This window comes from Lytechinus variegatus, chromosome 6 (assembly GCF_018143015.1).
Source record: "Lytechinus variegatus isolate NC3 chromosome 6, Lvar_3.0, whole genome shotgun sequence".
NCBI lineage: Eukaryota > Metazoa > Echinodermata > Echinoidea > Temnopleuroida > Toxopneustidae > Lytechinus > Lytechinus variegatus.
In genome coordinates, this window is record NC_054745.1 from 4,633,300 (window position 1) to 4,658,440 (window position 25,141).

The 25,141-nt window shown below is 36.8% G+C and overlaps 1 protein-coding gene across 1 annotated transcript; it reads right to left on the reverse strand.

Annotated features, from left to right (window-relative positions):
* Positions 1 to 665: 665 nt before the first annotated feature.
* On the reverse strand, positions 666 to 14,549 carry LOC121416889. The gene is made up of 6 exons (XM_041610416.1): positions 14,220 to 14,549; positions 6,247 to 7,531; positions 4,854 to 5,126; positions 3,901 to 4,002; positions 3,142 to 3,348; positions 666 to 1,794 (listed from the first exon to the last, which is right to left on the reverse strand). Exons 2-6 carry the CDS (start codon positions 7,352 to 7,354, stop codon positions 1,538 to 1,540), a joined length of 1,947 nt encoding a protein of 648 aa, XP_041466350.1. The 5' UTR covers positions 7,355 to 7,531; positions 14,220 to 14,549; the 3' UTR covers positions 666 to 1,537.
* Positions 14,550 to 25,141: the final 10,592 nt, after the last annotated feature.

Sequence of the window (25,141 nt, forward strand, 5' to 3'; positions counted from 1 at the left end):
TTAATTCTTTTTTGGGATGACTATTTTTTTCAGAAACGGATGTGAACTGGTCTGTCGATTTACAATCATTTTTCCCAATGTTTTATAATAATAATTAGACTTATATCGCGCAAATTCACTCTGTAGAGTGCTCAAGGCGCTGTTAAGGAAATTATAAGAGAAATTAAGAAGAATTGAACAGAAATGTTTTGAGGTAATTTTTGAAAGCTTCAGAAGTCAAGCATTGTTTTAGGGAGGCTATTCCATAGTTTAGAGGACGAGTAAACAAATGATCTTTCACCCCAGGTTTTGCAAACTTTGGGGGCAACGAGAGAATTGGAAAAGGAGGAATGTAAGGATCTTGAAGGGGTAAGTATGAGTGAGTGAAATTTCTTTTTATTTTGTGCCACACAATATGTGGGAAAACTGCACACAAATCAAAAAATAAAATTCCAATAACTTTACAATTCTTCGATGGATTTGCCTCAAGCCTTCACCAATAATTGAAAACTTTGTCTGTCAGGGTGAACTTCCCCTTTAATGTAACACCGAAGGTGTTGTAATAACACCCATGAGTGTTGAAGCTAACACTATAAATCTAACACAGGAGTAATGACTGATCTGGGCCCCGTCTTACAAAGAGATACGATTGTTTCGATCAATCGTAACTCTATGAAAATCCATCAGTGTCATAATTTTGTCTACATGAAATTTGCAAAGCGTCCTCTTTAAATAAATGAGAGTACACCAAATTGTCAAGAAAGGAATGAATTTTTGAATGTACAATCATCTGTAGAAAAAAAATCAACAAGCATGCATTTTATAAGTTGACTTTGCTGGCTTTCCATAATTGCGATTGATCGGATCAATCACAACTCTTTGTAAGACGACGGGCCCCTGGTCATCTATGTGTGAACCAAATGTCGATGCATTTCCGTCCTTACTACATTCTTTAAAACCAGGCCCACAAGAGATTACCTAAAGCCGTTGGTAATATTTGGTTGATTAACCTAAAGCATTGGAGCTAATAGCGAGTTCGAAAAGCTAATCCTATAAACTACCCGCTAAAACGGAATGTTTTTCAAAACTCTGGTCAGAAAGAGAAACACCAGTTTAAGGCACCTTACCGTTCTTTCTCGACTGTCTTTACAATCCTTGAAATAATGACGTATGAATGTTAAAAATTATTGCTTGATAGTACATTTTGTATATACACATATCTATCGCGATAAACTCAATTGCCCGTGCTCTGAACTCGGGTTTAAGTGCGACACTGACGTAACTTCAACAGCAGAGATTCGATTAATCAACACATTTGTCACTCATATCATCCACAGCTGTCTGTGAATAATAGCACAAATGATCTCCTTTACCATTAACTAACAAGAAAAGGGCCTAATAAAACATTAGGAACATATAAACATTATTTTGTTATATATATTTTTCAATTCCCTTTATTTTAACTCAATTAGAGACCATGGCATAGGTTAAACCAGACTTGGGATTACGGGCCCATGGATTCACAATACATGAGGTTTTGATCACAAGGTTATTCCTTTCACAGCTTCTCCAGAGCCGCGGCCAGCGACAGTACCTCCATATAGGGGACCTTCAGATCTTCTTTCATTGATTGGTAGAAAGTATCTGGAGCCGTTGAGAGCTGCTTCTTCAACTGCAGCAATTGCAACCCTGTAAGGTTCTGCAGACTCTCGTTTGTTGAGCTGACGCCGTTGGATGTGAGCCACTGGCGGACTTTTGGTGCATCCCAGCTATCGACTTCCGGTTCCGTTTCAACTTGGCCGCTGATTCGTGCACCTGACAAAAGATCGAATGTTGTCATCGAAGGAAAGTTTTGAAGGAATAGTAGTTCATAGTAATGTAAGCCTACAGAGTGATGTTCTGGTTAAAGTAAGCCCAGATATGAACCGTCTGGCACATGCTACTCGTGTTTCTGTGGTTTGGTTTACTTGGGTTTTGTTTAAATAAAATTCCATAACAAATTGGTGGATTATATTCGCCGTTTTACCTAGTGTCTGCTTGGTCAAGATCAAGTATAAAAAAAGTACTGATAAAACTCAATCCACCCAATCTGTTAAAAAATTGTTTAGATAACTTTGATTTGTTTATCCATATTTATATGTTATGACATAATTCTGTTTACACTTGACGTTGACGTGCAAAGGACCCCCCCCCCCCCCGAATTGAATATATTAATGAATAATTCCATTATCATGCGTAATCATGGTGAGTAAAAGTTTAGAATATATAAAGAAGTTCTATATCTTGAACTCGGTATCAGGGAAAACGGATGTATCAACGCTTTTATTATTATTATTATTTGTTTGGCGTCACCTGTGCCTGGGAGGCGAAAAGCGAACTGAATCACTATGACCCGCAGGTCTCTCCTCCCGATATAACTGATTGGGGGAATGCAGGTGGACCACTACACCGGGGTTTCTCCCTACTCTTATACGAATAGTGCAGTGGGTTCTTAACGTGCAAAGGTGGTGACTCTCTTCTACACGGGGCCTCCATTTAACGTCCTATCCGAGGGACGGAGTGTTTTCCATTGTAACATAGCCTGCATCTATGAAACATGGGAGAGACGTTTACACACAACGCACTGGCTTCAGTCATCCGCCCGGGGTGGACTCGAACCCACGATCTTTGGTTCGACGGGCAGACGCGTTACCGACTGAGCCAACACCGCTCTCAAGGAAGATAACAATTACCATACTAATGACAATGTTGATATTCAAAATTATGATTATGGTGACGATAATGATGATGATGATGGTGATGATGATGATGATGATGATGGTGGTGATGATGATGATGATGATGATGATGGTGATGATGATGATGATGATGACAGTGATGATGATGATGATGATGATGAGGATAATGAATATGATGACATACTATGTTCAATTTATTATGAAAACAAGACTTACGATATTTAGTCTGCTGTGCAAACTAACTATTAATAAACTCATTTTACTCGAGTTTTAGGGGTCTGGAATAGATGGGCAGCATACAATGACTTTAAAACAATTTTTTTATGTGTAAAGACTCACTTTTAATCCCAGCTTCAAGCAGGGTTTGAGCCTGCAAAAAGCGACATCCCTAAACTGAATTATGAATGAGCTAAGGCGCCCTCACCTGCTTGGGCATCTGGATTCTTCTGCAGCTCCTCCTCGATCTCGAGCTCAATGATTCTGGGAAGCTGTTCGGGCACCTCGTCTACAGCACGGACAGGGTAGTAGATCTTCCCGGCAGTTATACCTCCCAGCCAGCCTCTCGCCTTGAAAAGTTCGTTCACCTTGACAGGGACAATGCGCTTGTTGCAGTCGTAGGCATAGGTAGCTTCTGTGGATTTAAAGCAAGGCAAAGATAAGAAGTATTAGGGAAAGTAACGAGAAGTTGAGAAACAAAATCATTCCGCCAAAGTCATTCTCAGCCAAAGAGAAGACAATAGATTGCCGGCAGCGGACGCGAATAGCAAGTAACCTTCCTATGCATACTGAAAGGCAGGAATAACCCCAAACCAGACAAGCAGACATCCAACGCGATTACATGAAGAAGACAATGGCCCTCTAAACAGATGGCCGGACTGATCCCCTAAAGTCTTCAAACTCTTTATGTTCCTAACCTGGAATAAAATTCGCTCTAAGCGCAGCAAACATCAGATCTCATTCTTTCAGACTGCTACTTAATGCTTTCAAGAGATTGCCAATAGCCACTTTTTCACGAAGTTGTCAATTCCTTTCTACTTCTTTTAATTCTTAGCTTTATGACAGAATTATTATTTTACTCCTTACAACCCAAATAATTCAGGGATTACGATTCTTACATATTTTTAGTCTGATAAAGGTTCAAAGATTTTCAATCGGCAGCATGAGAACTACCATCGATACGAACCTGTTCTGCAATTCTTGCTTTCTTGGTAGCCCTCGGTGATGCAAGCAAGGATTAGGTAGGAGTTCTCAACGGCATTTGCCATCTTCTCAATTATGTCGCCACCTTAAGTATTGTAAGAAATGTATATACATACTTTTAATCATCATATATCGAAATAAAGCAAAATCTCAAACAGTAAGAATATTTTGAAAAATCAATTGCAATATGGGGTGCCATGGTAAAGAGGAAATAAACTGCCGATATCAAAGTAATTTTGTTATTAAGCTTTTTGATAATTATTGATTTTCTCTAGCTTGATTGCGTCTTTGTGGTTTGTTGGGATTATCTAATCGCTCTACCCTTTACGACAGGCATTAAGTTCAAGATGAATTCCGACATATGGAATGAAGTCATTACGGTCCATCCTTCGCATTGGATGGATAATCATTATCATCATTATTTTCAATTGGTGCACCTGAAATTTCAAATAATATGATAATTTATTAAAACGCAAATATTTAGTTTCTGTCACAGAGTTCTTTCTGTCAATCATGGTTTTAAATATGAATTCCACCATTATGGATTCTGATTTGCAACTATATCATTATTTTGCATAAGTGGATTTGGTCTCTGTTGGCCTTTTTTCATCTGCCAAGCTTAACATTTAGCACATTGTATACAGTTCACAAAAGAATACGACCACATGATACCCATATCACCTGAAGCACCGGCTTCACGTGAAACAGGAAAGTCATAGCCTGGTCAACTCAACACAAGATAAGCGATTGATCGATAATTTGATTGGTTCCTAATTAGTCTGCTGAGCAAAATGCGCATGCAAGGATGATCTTGATAAGCAATTTTATTTTAGCGTTCATTGCTAGCCTTTGTGTTATGTGGTTTAGGACAGCATCTACACTTTTGGAAAGAAATCTTGTTCAGGGCTCAAGATTCTAGGGGTGGGTTATACTTACTCATTTTATCTTCATCCATCCACACATTATAACCCTTGCTTTTCAGCTGGTTCTTGATCTCGCTCATGACAGACTTTGAAGGCTGTTCCCATCTGTAGCTTATCATGATATGCTGCGATGGTTTTTCAGTCGTCGTAGAGGGCGTCTGTGAGGCTGTACTTGTCTTAGGTGTGGTCACCTCTTCGGGAAGTTTGGAGCTGTAGATTTCGAATAGCGCTCCCTTGCACGCTCGATTGAGGGCAGGGTCAGGTCCACACGACAGGTTTATCAATTCTAAAATGAAAGATTAAACATGAAAAAAGGTATTTTGTTTGTTTTATTTCGTGTTTTTAAGGCATTACTAATGCTGCGGGTGTTTTTAAATTATTCAAATGATGACGCAGGTGAACTACTTAATGTGATCTCTAGTATTAAACTTCTAATTTAATCATCAATATAATTCAAAATTTGTGTAAATAATTCATTTTATAGAGTACGTCTCGTCGTGTCACTTGATAAATGATCTGGAAAATTTTCATTAAAGGTCTACAACTTTATCAAGTCGGATAGATTAGGATGGGACGATGCATGCCATTTTTTCTCACTGAGGGAAATCTGATTGTTATGAGCAAATCTATTCTTCTTTGACCGTCCTGATAAGAAGTGCCTAATTATACCATGGTAGACTAACAGCAGTTTACAGATGACCATAGCTAAAACCATAATGGCAATTCCATTAAATATGTATGTCCGGCCCCAATGTGAGGGACCTTCTTGGAGTATTCTTTCTCTGATTTCTTGTTCTTTTGACGATCTGTAATGTTCTCAAAGGACCATGTCTTGGTCAGTTTATAAAGTGAAGTAAGACTTGAGGAAAATGGGGGTTGGATGTACAAAAATGTAGATCATTTTATGGAATCTGGCTATAATTCAATAAGAATCTTCAACTAGAAAACAATCATGGAAAATTTATACATTAGGTATTCTTCTCCGTACTTCTTCAAAATCTGTTTTCCTTCTATTCTTGGTCTTCGACGTCGTCTCCTATCTCTAGATTATTGTATCATAGGAGAATTTCTTGGTGAAATATCCTTCTGGAAAGTCAAAACCTACCCTTTGTGAGAGAGCATTTGCATATGCGACTCCCAAATTATGAAACATATTCATACGCTCTGTAAGGGAATCACCCACAGTATTTTTAAAACACATCTTAAGACTTATCTTTCGGTAATACTCCATGGTATGTATCATTCATTTTGTTATGCTCTGCAGAATTTATGATTATAGTACTTGCGCGGTATAATTACTCTTTAATTATTATTATTGTTCATAATTATCATTATTATCGTTCTTATTGTTGTTATCTATTGAAATTTAAACCGTGTTTTTATTGATTTTATCTGTTCAATCATACCTTTGAGTACGTCGTGCTCTTCTCGTAACCTATCCTTGTTCTCCTGCCTAAACGCAAGCTGCCAGATACCTTCGGCCGCATGCCTTTTCTCTTGAGATGTACAATCCATTTCCAGCATCCTAGATAGGATTGCGATGCCATCCGTCTCGGCGATAAGGCGTTTGTTCTCGTCATTGATTGCGAGTTGCTCGATACCCTGAACGAGCTCAATGGAAGACAGAGTAAAACCTCTTCTGAAGGCGTCTGTACCGGTTTCCCTGGTGATCCGGATCTTGTGCTCGACGTTTTCCAGAGACTTCTTGAGTAGGGACAGCAGGTTGTCCACGCAGGCAGCATTGGTGGTGAGCTTGTCGGCTTCCTCTTTGTCGACCATGTAGGAGAGAGTCATGAAAGCGCACGCTTGGACGATCAGGTCTTCTGAAGTGGACAACCTCTCCAACGCAGGGACGATCCGTCGATAGCTCCTTCGAATGTCGGCAATCCTCCTACAGCAGTTGTGCAGGATGTTCAGCACGTTGAAGATTATCTCTGTGGCCCATTTATTCAAGTTGGTGCTCTGAAAGGACAGCATCCAATCAACCAGTACTGCCAGTCCACCTTCTTCATCGAGCTTCAGGCAAATTGCATCTGACTCGTCGGTGTAGTTCCAGGAGATTCCTGCCAGAGCCCGGTAGAAGTCAAATGACCGCTGCGCCTCCTTGACCAATGTATCAGTGTCTGAAGCATCAATGAACATCTGCAACAGTTTCTTCTTTTTCCAACTCGATACAAACATACGGGAGAAATTCGTTCGTTCTGCCATCAGGTCACCGAGCCTCTCCTGATCAAGAGCAGAGTTTCCAGACGTCTCTTTGACCAAGACCATGCCACTGAGACAGGTACTACTGAGGATGTCTGCAGAGTTCTCAACGTGGTTGACAGCATTGACGATCACGTTGAAGTGTTCCTGGAGATTATCAGGAACGCCTTCCATGATGTCCTGCGTTGTTGAAGGTGTCGATTCTCCAGATCGGGGACTGATCCTATCCCGCAACCTTTGTATCCACCCAAACGGCATCCTGATTGTGTTTCGTAGAGCACTAAAGCCAAAGATTACCAAGTTTCCCATCTACAATCATGCTCTAGCGGCAATATAAAATCATACTTTCGTCCTGTCTCAGTAACAGACGAAACTTCTTTATCTGCGGTTGGTTGGCGTTGCTGGATGGTACGTCTGATTTCCCAGGATTGAACACAATGACATGGAGAGAGTTGGTCCGCAATATATAATATAATCTCAAGGGTTCTGTGAAATAAATAAATCATAGATGGCGAAATTATTTTGGAAATGTATTGCAACATACCAATAATTTCGAAATCGTTTCTTTAGCTTAGTCATATATATACTTTCACTTCCTGTTAATGTGACCGTGAACTTCCGGTATAGCTTCCCCAACTTATTCAAGAGCAAGTAAAACAAGTGGGTTGGGTTTCATTTACTTTAATTTAAAGGTGGCGCCTATTTCAAAGTGTTCTCCAACATGTCCTTAGAGTCCTGATAGTTTACAACAAGATCATCTTATATTTCCAGAGAAGCCCCCAAATTATTTAATAATTATTTCATTTTTAAGGTTTGTTATTACGTTAAATGAGCAAGGTATGAATGGGGATTAGTTGAAAGTGATGACGTTGCCAAAATACAAAATATCAACAAAGCTAACCTGAAGATGAATAAGAGATTATTACTTTTAATCATTTATCGTATAATTTCCACTTTATGCTATTTTCTCCCGTTATTGTGTAACTATTATTCAATCTATTTCGATTTCATCTAACAAACACAGGCAAAGTCGTGCAACTGAGGGCTCATTTGTATAAAAAGATGACATAACGAGAAATCATACGAGAAGGGGAGGTGATGAAGTGCACATTGATAAAAAAACATTAGAAATTCATTTGAAAAAATTAGATGCGATACAAACAGGATATGAAATTTAAATGTTTTGAATTATTTTTCAAAATATTTGACTTAGGTGAAAAGCTATGGGTGTCAAACGAAGCACTATTTATGTTGTATTCCATTAAAAGAATTTTTTTATTATTGCTCTGACATGATTGACAGGATTGAATCACAGTGAAGTAGTTTCTGAATGTTCAAGGCTTCAAGGCAAGTTTTACGATATAGGAGAAATCGGTTTCCTTTAATTGCAAACCGTCTTCATTTGTGCATAGCTTTTCTACCGTTACTTTTGTGACTCTAAACGAAACTTTGAATTGTTATGATATGATTAATTTCTACAACGGATCTTGATAGAATTTCCATCTTTATGCTCGTTTGATTGTACTCAAATAATTTAGCTTTAAAAAGGAAATATGTTTCTATTGCGGAGGGTTTTAAAAAGGTCTTTCCAGGGTTCAAGCACGATTTATTTCCCTGACGGGGTTAGACTAGGATGAATTAAATCATAGGCCACTGGCTACCACCCCCCCCCCCCCCTCCACACACACAAACACAAACAAAGCAAGTGGAGCACCTTTGGCAGTCTCGCCTGCATTACGCGACTCAATATAGCAGCAGTGCTGACTTTGAAAGCGATTATAAAATAATAATTCACAAAAAACACAATACATAATACTATGTTCATTGAACTAAATGACGTCTGACCTTGATCGTATGAGCGAAGACTTGTGCAAGACCGACAGTGATACTTATGTCCACATTTCATGAACTAGATCCATAAACTTTCAAAGTTATGATGGCAATTCAACAAATACCCCAAACATAGCGAAAGTTCATTGACCTTGGTCATGTGACCTGAAACTCATGGAGGATATTCACTGATACATGATTACTCTTATGTCCAAGTTTCATTAACTAGATTCATATACTCTCAGAGTTATGATGGAAATCAACAAATACCTTCAACCACTAGCGTACCTAGGGGGGCATACTGCCCCCCTGAAGAGTCACAACTCATGCAAGGGACGGTCCCCTGCCCCCCCCCCCCCCACGACGAGTCACAACTGATCCATGACGAGCCACAAAAGTGGCTCCCTCTTTTGAACTTGAAGACTTTTTGGGGGGGGGCTTGTCAATTTTTTGGCGGACGAATTTGCCCCCCCCCCCTTTGGAAAATCCTGGGTACGCCACTGCCCCCAACATGGCCAAAGTTCATTTCCCTTGATTACCTTTGATCTTGGTGATTTGAAATTTAGGCAGGATGTTCAATAATACTTGATCAGTTTATGCTCATGTTTTATGAATGAGGTTCATACACTTTCTAAGTTATGATGACATTTCAAAAACTTAAACTTTGGTTAAGATTTCCATGTTCATTCCCCAATATGATCTAAGTTCGTTGACCCTAAATGGGAGGGAGGAGGGAAAGAAAGAAAGAAAGAAACTAAACGAAAAAACGGAAGCAAGGAAGTAAGCACAATGTATGGGAGGATCAAACGAAAAGAAAATACACAATTAGGTACAACAAATAACGGAAAATAAGAAAAGTATTTAAAGTAAGTAAAAGAACAGCTTGAGTAGTAGAGCTGATATAGAGATGATGAATAGTAGAGAGACTCGACGTTTCGGACAGGTTGTCCGTCTTCAGGACGTCTCCTGAAGACAGTCTTCTAAAGACGGACAGTCAACCTGTCCGAAACATCATCTCTACTCGCCGACTCAAGCCAGCATCTCCTCATCAGCTCTACTACTCAAGCTGTTCTCACTCAACATTCCTCCTGGTTTACAGTCCTTTTCAGGACTACTTTCAAGAAAAAATACTCTACTCTCAAATCTCCACTTTCTCGCCTATCCATTTCTTCTCTTCTTCTATCCACTGTATTTATAACACTCCACATGGTGTACCGTAAACCACATAAGCAATTTAACCTTTTGTTTATTTTTCACAAAACAGTGATATGCACAACTCAAACGAGACAGTCGATGATGTCCGTCACTCACTATTTCTTTTGTTTTTTTTTATTGTTTGTATTATACAATATTTCATTTTTTATAGATTTGACAATAAGCAACAACTTGACTGAACTAAATAATATTAATCATATTAATCATGTAGTATAAAACATTGCTCATTCCACATGTTCAGGGAGGAATTAATCGTTGTTTCACTTGACAATGAGGAGAAAAAGTGAATATTCCCGATATCATATAATAAAATATAAAAGAAATAGTGAGTGGATGACGTCATCAGTCTCCTCATTTGCATACCCACCAGGATGTGCATATTCTTTTGTGAAATTAATCAAAATTTTAAAATGTCATAACTTTCTTATTTTACATCCAATGTTGATTAAACTTTCAGTGTTATGCTTATTTGATTTTTCTATTTTTATTCAATTCAACCTTTGGTTGGGGTGGACTTGTCCTTCAAAATGACCAACATTAATCTATCTACTTCAGGAAGTGGCATAAAACTTAACACGAGTATCACTTTGAAAACTGAAACTGCAGTCTTCATCACCGGCGAGATAATGGGGGAGTTCGGGCTCTACCCCCCCCCCCCTCCTCCAATAGAAAACAAAATCAAGGACAACAAAAAAAATGGGTTGAAATGTTATAATTATCTGTGTTGATATCATTATAAATCTGTCACAAATTCATATTGTCAGGTCTAAAAAAAAGCTTGAATTTTTCTCGTTAGTGAATTTTGATAAAATTTAAAACCAACGCCATATTGCGCTCCTTGAAAAATTTTGGCTTTCTCCCACCCCCCCCCCCCCCCTGAAATGAAAGTACAGGGGCCCATTGCATGAAACCTTTGCCATATAAACTCTGGCAAATAAACAAAAACTCAGGCAAACAAAATTATGCCATTAAAAATTATACACTAAAAAACTCTTGCAGCAAATTTGCCAGAGTTTTTTATGGTAAAAGTTATATGCAACGGGCCCCAGAAGTGTTTTTTAGGTAAAATCATTGAATTTTATACCTCAACATGATAACCATAATGGAAGTTCCTCCACCCGAAATCAAATTAAATATCCGATTGCCGGCTGGCGCCCTCTTCGCTCATTCCTAGATATTCCATAAAAAATGCACCCTACCCACAGGGGGTTCGAAAGCGGGAGCGGGGCCTCATTTATTTTCAATAAACGTGTACAAAACGTTAACAAAAATATCATCTGATGTGATTTATATAAATTATGGCTACCTGGCAATTCCACCCCCCCCCCCCCCCCTTTCAAACTCGTTCCTCGGCTCAATCCTAGACTGTCGCTAAAATGAGTGCCCTTTTAATTCAATTTTTTTCAATTCAATTATTTTATTTCATTTCCATTCAAAAATAATACAAAGTAATATAAAACAATACAAATCAAATACAATTTTACAGAAGGGCATTCTTACTTCGTAAAAAAACAACAGTATAATATAGAGCATAAATGGATATGGAAATGAGGGGGATCCACTAAAAAGCAAAGCTTGTAAAATTGTGGACCCCCCTTGGAAAAGAAGAAATTATAGTCGACTTACTATATGCGTACATGCATGTATTACAGGAAAGAAAAAGAGAAAAAGAAATCATATTGACAGAAACATAATAACTGAACAAATGCAAAGCTTTTCACACAAAGAGGTCTTCGTTGTAAAGGATATGTTGCGCAAGACAGGAAAAAAAACAGAGAGAGGGGATGACAAGACGTAGAAGACAAGACAAAACAAGAGACAGGACAGTACAAGACAACAGTTTTTGTACAGACAGTCTAAATACATATCAATCAAACCAATCGAAAGTGATAATGTCTTGTTGTAGGTTAATATAAACTCGAACAAGTAATATTGCCATAGGAATATATCTTAAGCACAGTATACTACATGCGCTTTGCATAGCATCACTCATAGTCTTAAATTGGTTAAAGTGCTTCCTGATTCCGTTGCCAAAAATGCAACACGTTGGTCAAATAATTTTATAAAACTATACCTAATAAAATTATGATAAAATTTCAACATAGCCAGTAGCACTCTATAAAACGAAGTGCTAATTTAGCTCGTAAAGAGCGTGTATAGTGACTGCACTCCGGAGTGCTGATTTGTCTAGTTCAAATTTGAACGAGAAATATCAGCACTCCGAAGTGCAATCACTATACGCGCTCTTTAAGAGCTTAATTAGCTCTTCGTTTTTTAAAGTGAATGCTCATGCTCTATTTGTTTTGTTCATAGCGTTTGCATTTTTGGTTTCATTTATATTGTCCACTGTTTTCTAGTATGACAATTTTCTTTTCCTTTATATAATATTGTAATAATAATGATGATAAAGGTAACCTGGTTAGGCACAAAAATGTGATATGCCCATATGATTGTCCGTATACACTCTGATAAAAAAAAACATATTCATGATATTGTCATCATTTTAGTTCTAGTTTACAATTTGGTCGAGGGTGTTTTTCAAAGTTTTATTCTTAGATATTATATAAAGGTTAGTACTTCTTCTAAAATAACATAGCAAGTTTTCGTCCTACTTCTAAAATCTAGATTTTAAAAAGCGCAAGGCTATATACTTTAGAATGTAGGCCCTATACATCAACCGAGTAACTATATTAGTAGAAAAATTATGAAGACCTTTGAAAACATCTGATTCAACCGAGTCACTATAAATGTAAAGAGAGGCGGATACAAGATTAAAAAAACCGATGGAGCATAGGAAAGGGGAAGGATTATTCAAGATTTCCTTATAGGCTTATACCAATGAAAATAGACATACAAATGAAAAATTAAGAGGTAACGCCTTTTATTGATAAACAATAAATGATGATAATAATTATAACAAAGAATAGGCATAATGTTTTTTAAAGCGATTTATCCAAAATACCCCCACACTGTAAAAACTGTGGTGTTAAAACTTACACCGGTTGGACCACACCCTGAGGTGTTAAGATCACACCCTAGAGATTAAACATAACACAAAAGAGTATAAATTTAACAACCAAAGGTGATGTGATATCACCTATAGGTTTTAAAAAAACACCTATTAACGCCATAGTTTTTGCTGTGCACCTGTAAAATCCTTATTACATGTATTACACAACTTGACTACACTGGAGCAACTATTGTGTTACCTGTCGGTGTTCTGAAACGGGCACACCATCAAGTTTCAAAATTACACCACTGTGATTGAACACAAGACAATATACACTCTAAAAAATGAAGTGCTAATTCAGAATTTAATTCCATAGGAGTGTGGTTTAACATGTCTATTTGTCAACCCATGCATGTTTATCTATGGCTATTAGAATTCCATCCATGGAGTTTAGCACTGGTGTAAAATGCAAGGTGTGGTCATTAGTTTTGTAAAACAACATTATTTTGCACTACACTTTATTTCACTTTATTATTCATTCAAGTAAAGATTTTAACCCAAAATATAATATCCTTTACAACACTAGAGTTTGTTTTTAAACTGTTATTTCTAGTGTAACAGACTTCATTGAAATGGGTTACTGTCATGACTGTAGGTCGACAGGATACACGATCACTATATCAACGTTCATTATTGAGTCATTTATTGTTAAAACGTCACGTAAACCTATAATAGAAACTGCATATTGTACCTTACGAACACGTCATTTAATTAAGTTCAATATTTGACAATGTTCTGAAATTCATGCAACTGTATATCACTTGAATTATGTCTGTTTCTTAGATATGGAAATATCTATTGAGTGGTCTATCTATTGAGATATTGAGTGGTCCACACTTTACAAGCTTTGCTTATCAGTGGGCCACTCCATTTGCCCAACATATCTTGCATATCGTTATTATCAAACTGGAAATATTATCTTCTGTATCAAGTGGATATTCTTCATATTAGGTTTATTTGAATATTTATGTCATTTATCTTTTCTGGTGTTGTGTTTTATCTATTGTAATTACTGCATTATAAATTTTGTTGGAAAATTAATAAATAAATAAGTGAATTGAAATAAATAAAATAAAATAAAATGAAATAATGTTAAAAGTTTAATATTGGTATACTCACATTGTTACTGCCGATCCTCTTCATTTGAGTCCGTCCCTGGACTAATGATTTCCTCCTTTCGCTGTCATAAGAATCGGAGAGCCTCATTTATTAACAACAACTTCTTTGTTAATGATATTTCTTCCTTTCGGTGTCATAATCCGGAGAATCTCCTCTGTCATATCTGTGTATGTAACTTCATTTCTTCAATAGAAACAATAGCCGTCGAAACTCTACTCTAGCAGACTGATGAATGACACTTTTGACAGCAACCACTTCAAGAAATGACCGACTCGTGAATCGCATTGCAACGTCACAGTCACACATGCGTAACCGAATCCAAACCGACCGATGGTATATCATTGGTAATAACATGATTAGTCTGGTCTGTTAGCGTCAAAAATGCCCTACTTGTGGACACGGTGGACAAAAGCATGATTTTTTCTCCAGACCTTTGTTTATGTATAAGAATTAAGAATGGGGTATGCTCCAAAAAATCTGGCTGCAGGAACAGTGAAAAAATGGGTGAAAATGTCAGAATTTATGAGTTCAGATTTGTCTGATATATAGACTAGCGCTAGTGCAAAACTCAATAGCAGTGCATTATTTTGCATTGGATTAGTTCTTGAATTCAGACCCTTTTTGAACAGATCTTCTGTTTGTCCTCGCATCTCAATGCACCAAGTATCTGAATGAAGATGCTTACCAAGCCGAAGGGTGACGGTGGAGGGGTTGAATGTTGGTGTGTATGTACATATTTTGGTCTTGGGGTAAAGGTGTGCAAGATACATTTTTTGCATGAGTTGGAAATTGTGTTGCCATGGTAACAGTGTATTATTGCAAAAATAAGGTAAAAATCTTGCAGTTAGAACCACTTCCTCTGTTTTTAACCGATTCTCATGAAATTTGGCACACACATCGGTCTTGAGGTGAAGATGTCTAGGACACACTTTTGTGTGTCTTTCAGAAGTCTTGTTGCCATGGTAACAACATATTATCTCGTGAAAATTGGGGAAAAAACCTTATAATTCAAACTGTTTCATCAGTTTTCAATCAATTTTCATGAAATTTTGCACACACATTGGTATTGAAGTAAGATGTACAAGGCACTTTTTGTGTGTGTTTCCAAAATTGTGTTGCCATGGGAACAACATATTATATGGCAAAATTTAGGTAAAAACCTTGCAATTTGAACTACTTCATCAGCTTTTTTTTAACCAATTCTCATGAAATAATTATGGCTCACACATTGGCCTTGAGGTAAAGATGTGCAAGAACCTTTTGTCAGAGAGTGCATCGCCTTGGTAACCACATTTAGCCAGAAATATTGGGAAAACTCATTGTGGATCAGTCTACTTCTCAGTTTTCAGAATGTGCTCATAAAAGTTGACACAAATATTCATTTTGGGTAAAGATTCATATTCAGTATTAAAAGGGAATCAAGCCTTGGTCATAATGTTGTGTGCATGGAAAAGGAGAAAAATAAGAATAGTGAAAGTTTTAAAGAAATCGGACAAGCAAAATATAGTTATGACTGCTTTAAAATTAAGATCCCTAAGGCTACTAGTATGTAGAATTCAAATTGGCAACTGGGTAAGTAAATTATGACAAGGTGTGGGGCCGCAAGGACAACTTTTCCATAAGACTAGTAGTTATCAGGATTTTTGGTTTTCTCCTAAATCCCTATTCCATTGGGGCCGTAATATAAACCCGGTAGTATGTTTTATGTCCTCATGAAAGAAAGATATAGGGAAGTAAAACTTTTGAAAAAAGAAATTTTAGCTAATTAATTATTCCAGTACATGGAAGAGTGGTCCTTGCCTTCTTAAGTCACTGTGACATCACATATGGGGTCAATTTGAAGTCTTCATGGGTATAGTGATTACCAATGTTTATAAGTTTAATATGTTCACAACTTTGTTATGGTTTGTCCGATATTGTTCAAACTTTGACCTATAAACTTGTCTGATTTTTCATTTTCTTCTAAAAACAAGTATTTATTTGGGTTTGATTCCCCTTTATAACGTCATATAATAGCGCAGGGTATTAATCACCTTCAATTATATTTATAGGCTTTTTTTGGGGGGGGCGGAGAAGGTCCTTAAAAACTGACAACATAAAAATATAGAAGGTTAAAGGCCATGACCATGAGGAACTTAAACACTCTTAAAAAATACCCCTTACATTTTTTATTTGGGGGGGGGCTTTAGAAAATTGCCACATAAAGATTAAAATGAAATTATAACGACTAGGAACTTAACCCCCTCCAAAAAAAAACAAGGGAAATCCTTTACACTTCAGCATATTAATTTAAAGCCTCAAACATTCTGCTTTGAAGAAAAAAAAGTTTCCGGTGTCCAATTAATCAATCTTTTATTTGAAGCATGAAGCAGGGGCTGTCACAGAAATATACTGAAAAAATTAAATGAAAGAAAATATGAGGCTAAAATCTATTGTGCACATACATGTAGGTATATTTTTGATATGGTATGTTACTGAGTCATGGATTTGCAAGTGAATTTGTAAAACAAGTGCAGATATTTTTGTATATATTTATATTTCTATAGTAACTAGTTGCATGATTAAAGGTACACTTTAAAATATGTCAGAAAAAATATACTTAGAGAGAGACAGGAAACAGAAGGAGATGGCATGGTGAAGCTCAAAATCAAGAGTGATGTGAAAGTTAAAAAGAAAGAGTAGGAACGGAATATGAATAAAAGACTGAGTAGGAGAATATAAATAAACAATGGTTAATTGGGTAATGTAAACAATTTTTTTATCATGTCAGAATGCATTAAGCTTCAATGAATGGTCTGAACTAAGTGCAAAGGACTCTTCTTACATGTACCTTTGAAGGGGGGGGGGCATTTTCTGCTAAAAAGTATTATCAGCCCCCTATTTTTCGGGGGGGGGGGGTTAATTTCCTAGTCATAATCCTTTAACTGTAATTTTAATGAGGTCATTTTCTAAAGACCCACCCCCCCCCAAAAAAAAAGTAAAGTCTAGCTTTAAAAATGCATTGACCCATGAGGGACAAAGGTGTAGACTGGTTTGAGCATGGGGAAGTAGAGCTAAAAGTGGTATGGGGAGGGGTGCACATCTTGGGGAGGTGGAACTAAGGTTTGGAAAATCAGCTGTTGAAAGTAGAATTTTGCTTGCCAGTGTTGGAACTCCTCTGCTTCAGCAGAAGGTTTCATATTCACCCAGTGTACCTCCAGCATCCATATATGCCCTTAAGGGGATGTATTTTTTCAGAGTGTTTATCATTTTTATGTTTCTAATGACCACTGCCTTTAACCTTCTTTGATGTCAGATTTAAAGGACTAATCCTGCCCCTTCCCCCCAAACCCAGAAATATTAATGAAGGTGATTAATACCCCCACATTCTAATGCAGAGAAGACATTTAGAGTTTAATATGAATCTTTACCCTAAGATGAATATTTCTTCCAATTTTTATGAGCACTGACTACAAACAGGGGAAGAAGTTTGATCCACAAGTTTTCCTACATTTCTGGCTATCATATGTGGCTACCCTGGTAATGCACTATCTGACAAATACAAAAAAAAAGTTCTTGCACATCTTTACCCCAAGGCCAATGTGTGAGCCAAATTTCACGAGAATTGGTTCAAAACTGATGAAGTAGTTCAAATTGCAAGTTTTTTACCTAAATTTTGCCATATGATGTTTTGTTACCATGACAACAGTTTCTGAAACACACACAAAAAGTCAAAAAGTGCCGAGTACATCTTTACTTCAATACCAATGTGTGCAAAATTTCATTAGAATTGATTGAAAACTGATGAAGCAGTTTGAAAAGATTTTTTCCCCATTTTCACGAGATAATATGTTGTTACCATGGCAACAAGATTTCTGAAAGACACACAAAAGTGAGTCTTAGACATCTTCACCTCAAGACCAATGTGTGTGCCAAATTTCATGAGAATCGGTTAAAAACAGAGGAAGTGGTTCTAACTGCAAGATTTTTACCTTATTTTTTGCAATAATACACTGTTACCATGGCAACACAATTTCCAACTCATGCAAAAAATGTGTCTTGCACACCTTTACCCCAAGACCAAAATATGTACATACACACCAACATTCAACCCCTCCACCGTCACCCTTCGGCTCGGTAAGCATCTTCATTCAGATACTTGGTGCATTGAGATGCGAGGACAAACAGAAGATCTGTTCAAAAAGGGTCTGAATTCAAGAACTAATCCAATGCAAAATAATGCACTGCTATTGAGTTTTGCACTAGCGCTAGTCTATATATCAGACAAATCTGAACTCATAAATTCTGACATTTTCACCCATTTTTTCACTGTTCCTGCAGCCAGATTTTTTGGAGCATACCCCATTCTTAATTCTTATACATAAACAAAGGTCTGGAGAAAAAATCATGCTTTTGTCCACCGTGTCCACATAATTCCGCTAACTGACCAGAATAACATGATAGTTTATGATCGGTGCGAATTTGATTCCTGCGTGTTACCGCCTATGGCTCAGATTGGGTCTATTGCGTTTTGTACGGATCCGGATTGACGGTGTAAACTTCATGATAATCGTTTATTAATCATCTTATCATACCGGGTTCTCTTTCCTGTCATGCGGATAGGGCAGAGTGCAGGAAGGAAAGGGTCGAGCTTTTATCAAAATAATATCACAAACGAGGGGAAGGCTGCCGAGTGATCAAGGAAATGAAATACAAGAGTAGCATTTATTGAGGTGCGACAAGGCTTTATAAAAAAGGAATAGATTTAAAGGATGACATGAAAGTTGGTTTAGGTTCATAGAATATCATGCGCATCCAGTTTTGCAAAGTTAGAAAGAAAAAATGTTCCATACCCCATACTCTTAATTGTAGAGTTGTTAAAGTGAGGCGTGCACTGTTAGAAAAAAATAAAAGAAGTTCCTGCAGCAGAGTCTCGAGAACACCTGTAATCTTACCGATTTGCGTAATCTTACAATTAATTGGTATTTGGAGTATGGAATCTTACAAATTTCCTTGAATAAAACATCCTTTTCCCCTTTTTAAACAGACCTGTTCTGTTAAATTACAGAAAAAATCCTGTTTTATGAATTTACAGATTGATTCTGTTATTGCTTTCTGCAAAATCTTCTGTTTATTTTCTGTAAAATCACGTTTTTTTTAACAGTGTGGAAAGTTGTGCCCCTTCTCTTCCCTCTCATTCGCCCCCCCCCCCCTCATTGGGACTGGAGCTTCCGCTCTTCTTTCCACTCCTCTTCTGAAAACAAGTATTCCAAAACGTGAAAATGATCATCAAATTGTAATTTCATGCTTTTTCCGCTCTTGCCTGACAGGGGTTCGAACCCATTATCTTCCGTTCATGAGGCCGCCTTGTCACCAGACATGCCAGAAGCCGGGCCACTGCTATCCCCGACATGTAGTCTGTATCCTGTCTTAAATTGTTACCTTACAAGGTCCTCGCGTTATCTGATATCTATATTATTTCTAAATATAACCCTTTAATTATTTCCATTCCATACGAGTTAAACGAACCCACACGAATGTCTAATTTCCTTTGAAATTATTATTCGAGAATGTGGATACATAAGTAATTTTTCAAAAGGGAGTCTGCAATTAAAGCAATCAGTAAACGAACATTGAAATATGAGATTTATAATCGAGAACAGGGTCGGTGTACAATTTGGACAAAGAGCCTCCCCCCCCCCCTCCCCCCTCTCACCCACTTGATCTTATATTTGTGGAAAGGGATTTAAAAAAGGAAGGCAAAGGGGAGACAGAGAAAAGGGGAAGATGAGTATAAAAAAGAAGTGTGGACCGTCTATCTATGCAATCTTGCAATCACAGCAAAAACTGTGGTGTTAACCGGTGTACATTGAGGACCACACCAGTTATTTTACACCGGTGTTAAATTGGTGGTGTTAGTTTTACACCTATATGTGTTATTACAACACTTTTTGTTGTTACATTTACACTCTTTGGTGTTATGTTTAATCTCTAGGGTGTAATTTTAACACCTCAGGGCGTGGTCCTCTATTAACACCAAGTGGTGTCAGTTTTAACACCGCAGTTTTTACAGTGATCTAATAAATTGATTGCGAGATTTTTTTTCTTTCGGTAATGAATGTTAATCAGGAAGTAGCCTAGATAGGTCTATTTGGCTTTTGCTATTCCCTCACATCGCATTCATTACCCTATGTATTTTGTTATTTTTTTGTTAATTTGTCATTTTTCAATATTCATTACTGCTTTACTATGGAATCATTTTGATTAATCTCGATGTATCTTGTATATTTTGGGGGGATGTGAAATAAATGAATTTTAATTTTGAATTTTAATAATGTTGTCTCTATAATTCTATCGATAAAAAGCATGATGTCAGATATGCGCCCCCCCCCCCCCCCCCCATTGTTACATCCCTGCCCCCCAGCGGGCAATTTCGTTGGCCTTGGTGTTGAAATTTGGATTGCTTCCCCTAGCTCCAAAACTTATTCATAGTTTGTAAAACTGATCCAGATCACATTCTTGACATCTCACCAACGAGTGAGTGACATTTCAGGGTCATCTTCATTTTATGTTAGGTGTTATAATCGTGTAAAAACTTGACCTTACGCCAACACCCTTAGGTCAACACTGGAATCAGCCAGTATCGTGCAATAAGAATGACATTGTTCCTGTGCTTGACACTAACTAACAATCTTAATGTCAAGAATTTCGACAAGGAAAACCCTCCACAGTGGTTTTGTTGTTGTTGTTTTTCCTGTTTAATACCTTAACTTAATACACAACCATTAATCATCAAGCCATTATGAACCAGTGATAGTTTGGTTTGGTCTTTGATCTTTACAAACCAGGAAATAAAATGGGTCTGAGGCGGATAAACGGTGAGCAACGTCAAAGAGGTCAGAGCGGTAGTCTTGAATACCAGACGTAATTGTTAGGTCTTTATTTCCGCATCAGGTCTAGGAGAAGCGGCGGCTGGGTAGTACTATAATAGCGGGGAAAAACATTTTAAATATAGCAAGGTGCTGTGGGCGAGTGGTCTTTGGCGCCCGAAGACACAAGGAAAGTCCAGGGTTCGATTCCCGACACAGGCCTTGACCAAGGTATTATTGTTGTACATTGCTCTCTTAGTTCTTGCATCAAATAAATTAAAATGATTTATGCATTATTAATACAAAATGTGTGCACATGTAAAAAAGAAAGCGCTGTGGCCCAGTAGGTAAAATCTTCTGGATTTGAAACAGAGGGTCTTGGGTTCGAATCCTACCCTTGGCGTACTTTCCGGCTTCGGCAAAAAGAATTTCAGGATGGGGTGATTTTTCTTTCTTGTCATGCATTTGTGTATATTTTTGTCTATTTGTTTTATATGCATGCAATTATGTTTTAAAGGACCCCATGGAAGAACAGTGGTATCATATTGATACCGCTGAAATGGGCCATCCTCCATATGATCTGTACGGTATGTTAAATTGAACATGTATATATTTTATCTTTAAATGGAAATGATACAGACAAACATAAAATGGAATCACCGAAACTAGAATGATAAACTTTCATCCTTATGTTTACATCATTCTGAACCAATGCCCTCTGAGATATTAAAGGACACGTCCACCCAACATAAAGTTGTTTTGAATAAAAAGAGAAAAATCCTACAAGCATAACACTGAATATTTGATCAAAATCGGATGTGAAATAAGAAAGTTATGACATTTTAAAATTTTGCTTAATTTCACAAAACAGTTATATTCACATCCGGGTGGGTATGCAATTGAGGAGACTGATGACGTCATCCACTTACTATTTCTTTTGTATTTTATTATATGAAATATGAAATATTCTAATTTCTTCCTCATTGTCAAGTGATATTTTCACCATGAACATGTGGAATTAGCATTGTTTAATACTATATGGTTCAGTCAAGTTAGTCCGTATTGTCAAATCTGTAAAAAAATAAGGAAATATTGTATAATTGTATAACAATGGATATAAAATTTTCAGCGTTATGTTATTTTTATTTTTCTCTATTTTTACAAATCAACATTTTTTGGACTTGACCCTTAAGAACGAAGCAAATGTCGTGTCACCACAGTGGTTAACCTAAAAATCGAGGAAAATTTGAGGCAAGATTATTCCACAAAAATCAAGCTTTCGCACAACTCTATCGTAGCTGCGGTAAGAAATGGAACAGCGCCACCTAGTGGGGAAGTTAAATACTTACTTGTGTTCCAGATCGTTGGTCTTGCTTTTTCTTTTTTTTTACTGTACTATACTTTACTAAAATAGCCGGCGTGTTGGTTTTCTACGCAATATCGCCACCTATAGTAATTGTGTAACGAACATTACCTGTGAAGGGAGATTATCCAGTGATATTGAGTAACAATATTCATTAAAACCTTTGGGGGGTCTATTTAGTGTTTAGATGTTGTTATTATTATTATTATCAATATTATTATTACTATTATTATTATTATTACTATTATTATCATTATCATTACTATCATTTTTATCATTATCATTATTATTATTATCATTATCATCATAAATATTGTTGTTCTGGATTATCATTTCTTCTATTTTATTGTTATTTGAAGAGGGCTCCTTCTTTCCACAATTGGACATGCTTAATTAAAAGGAACACTTTTACAAAGACAATTATGTGAAAATATAATAGCTACGGCAAATATTCCCAGTTGCTTCTGTTGTCATACTTATTTAATTCAAGATCGCAAACACATACAAAGATTTCATACATTTGACTTCAAATTGAGCCACAAAATAATTTTGATAACAGAAGTGCGGGGCCAACCCCCCCCCCCATAAAAAAAATTATAAAAAATAAAATGATTACAATAATGATAATAATAAATGCATGTAGATCTATTACACTTGTTGCCAAGAAAGGAAAAGGTAAATACGAGTATACGGAATACTGTTTAGGATTAACCAAATGTTGAGTAATTTTCTTTCATTAATTCCTGTCGAAATGGAACAATAATTTTTATGTAGAAAAGGCGCTTTCTCTTCCCTGCTCCTTTGACGGTAAAACAATGAGTAATGTTTTTGCTAAATCTTTATTTAGTGTGTACATAACCTGATAAACGATTTGTGTACCTTTCCAGGAATGCCTAACGTGTTTTTCGGAATCATGTTCCAATGCAATCGTCTATGCTCGCAGTATTAGTTTAAGCTGCACGGCTAATTAATCATTAATAATTAATCATTAATGTTACACTGTAAAAAAATGAAGTGCTACTGTAGCACTTACAGTATTGTATAGTGACTGCACTACTGGTTTTCTAGTTCAAATTTAAACTAGAAAATCAGCACTCGTAGTGCAGCCAGTACACAAGCACTTTAAGTACTAAATTAGGACTTCATTTTTTCCAGTGTAAAAAATATTTCATGGTATAATTTAAGGAAAAATTAAGTAATTAAGAATGTTTATAATTATTGAAATTAAGCCCTCTAAACGAGTCAATGGCGACGAATAAATGTATTATGATACATATCACGCTGGAGATTTCTAGCAGTTTACAGAAAACACACGTGTCCTTGCAATAGGCCTATTAAAAGGCAAATCAGTGAGATCACCTATCATGTCTGTAGGCATATGTCTTCACAGGCTTAATTTTATGTATTATATATATTTCTTTCATTTTAAATGATCAAAATATATTTAGGTCTTATGCTTCAAGATGATTCTCACCCCTTCCCCCCTCCCCTTCTCTTTCCCATCTACTCTGTAAAAAATGAAGTGTTATTTTAACACTTACGGTGCTTGTATAGTGACTGCACTACGAGTGCTTATTTTCTAGTTTAAATCTAAGTTAGAAAATAAGCACTCGTAGTGCAGTCACTATACAACCACAGTAAGTGCTAAATTAGCACTTCATTTTTTACAGTGTATGTCAGCCACATTGTGTAATTCAGATGTTGAGGTTAACATTCTCAAAATCAGCTTAGACTCTGTGTTACCTCACTGACCGATATGTGTGCATGTGTTTTGTTATGCGATGCTTTCTGCACCCACTCCCCCCCCCCTTCCGGCCTCCCTCCCTTTCTTTATCTTAAAAATTTTACGGTACACTATTGGAATAAACTGATTAGAAATTTCAATGGATAAAATGGTCTCTCAGGCGCACCTACACTGCAAAAACTCGAGTGTTGATTTGACACCAGTCCGGAATCTGTATCTGCCAATACCAGAGAAGTATTAAAATAACACCAGTTTGGAATACTAATTTACTTTTACTTTCAATACTAATTGGTGCTGCATGAACACATATGTGGTGTTATATTAAAACCAAACTGGTGTTGTTTAACACTTCTCTGGTGTGGACATTACACTGTAAAAATGAAGTGCTAGTTTAGCACTTAAAGTGCTTTTATAGTGACTGCACTACGGGTGCTGATTTTCTAGTTTAAAATTGAACTAAAAAAACAAGCACTCATAGTGCAGTCACTATGCAAGCACTGTAAATGTTAAATTAGCACTTCATTTTTTACAGTGTATAAATTCCGGGCTGGTGTTTAATCAACAGCGGAGTTTTTGCAGTGTATCTCTATTTCATTAATGTACTCTTTTCTGATTCCTTTCGACTGGGTGATATGTAGTATCTGACCAAAATAAATTACTGATATGAATACATGATTTTAAGACCATCTGTCTCTCGATCGACGCATTTTGAATAAATAGGTTAAGAGTGTAGTTATAACATTCCTTTTGTCAATGAAAATTGCTAGAAGTTAATGGCGTTTGTCAGGGCTCTATGTTTGTATCTATCATATTCTAGTTTTTAATTCTACTCTCACACAAGCGAAACCGACTCTAAACCGATCGCTGACATGCCATTTGTAATAACGTAGTTTTTCTGGTCGATCTGGAGACGGTTCCGGTGTTGTGACTGTGCCTCGCATTAGCTTCTGTTAGCTTAGTAATCATC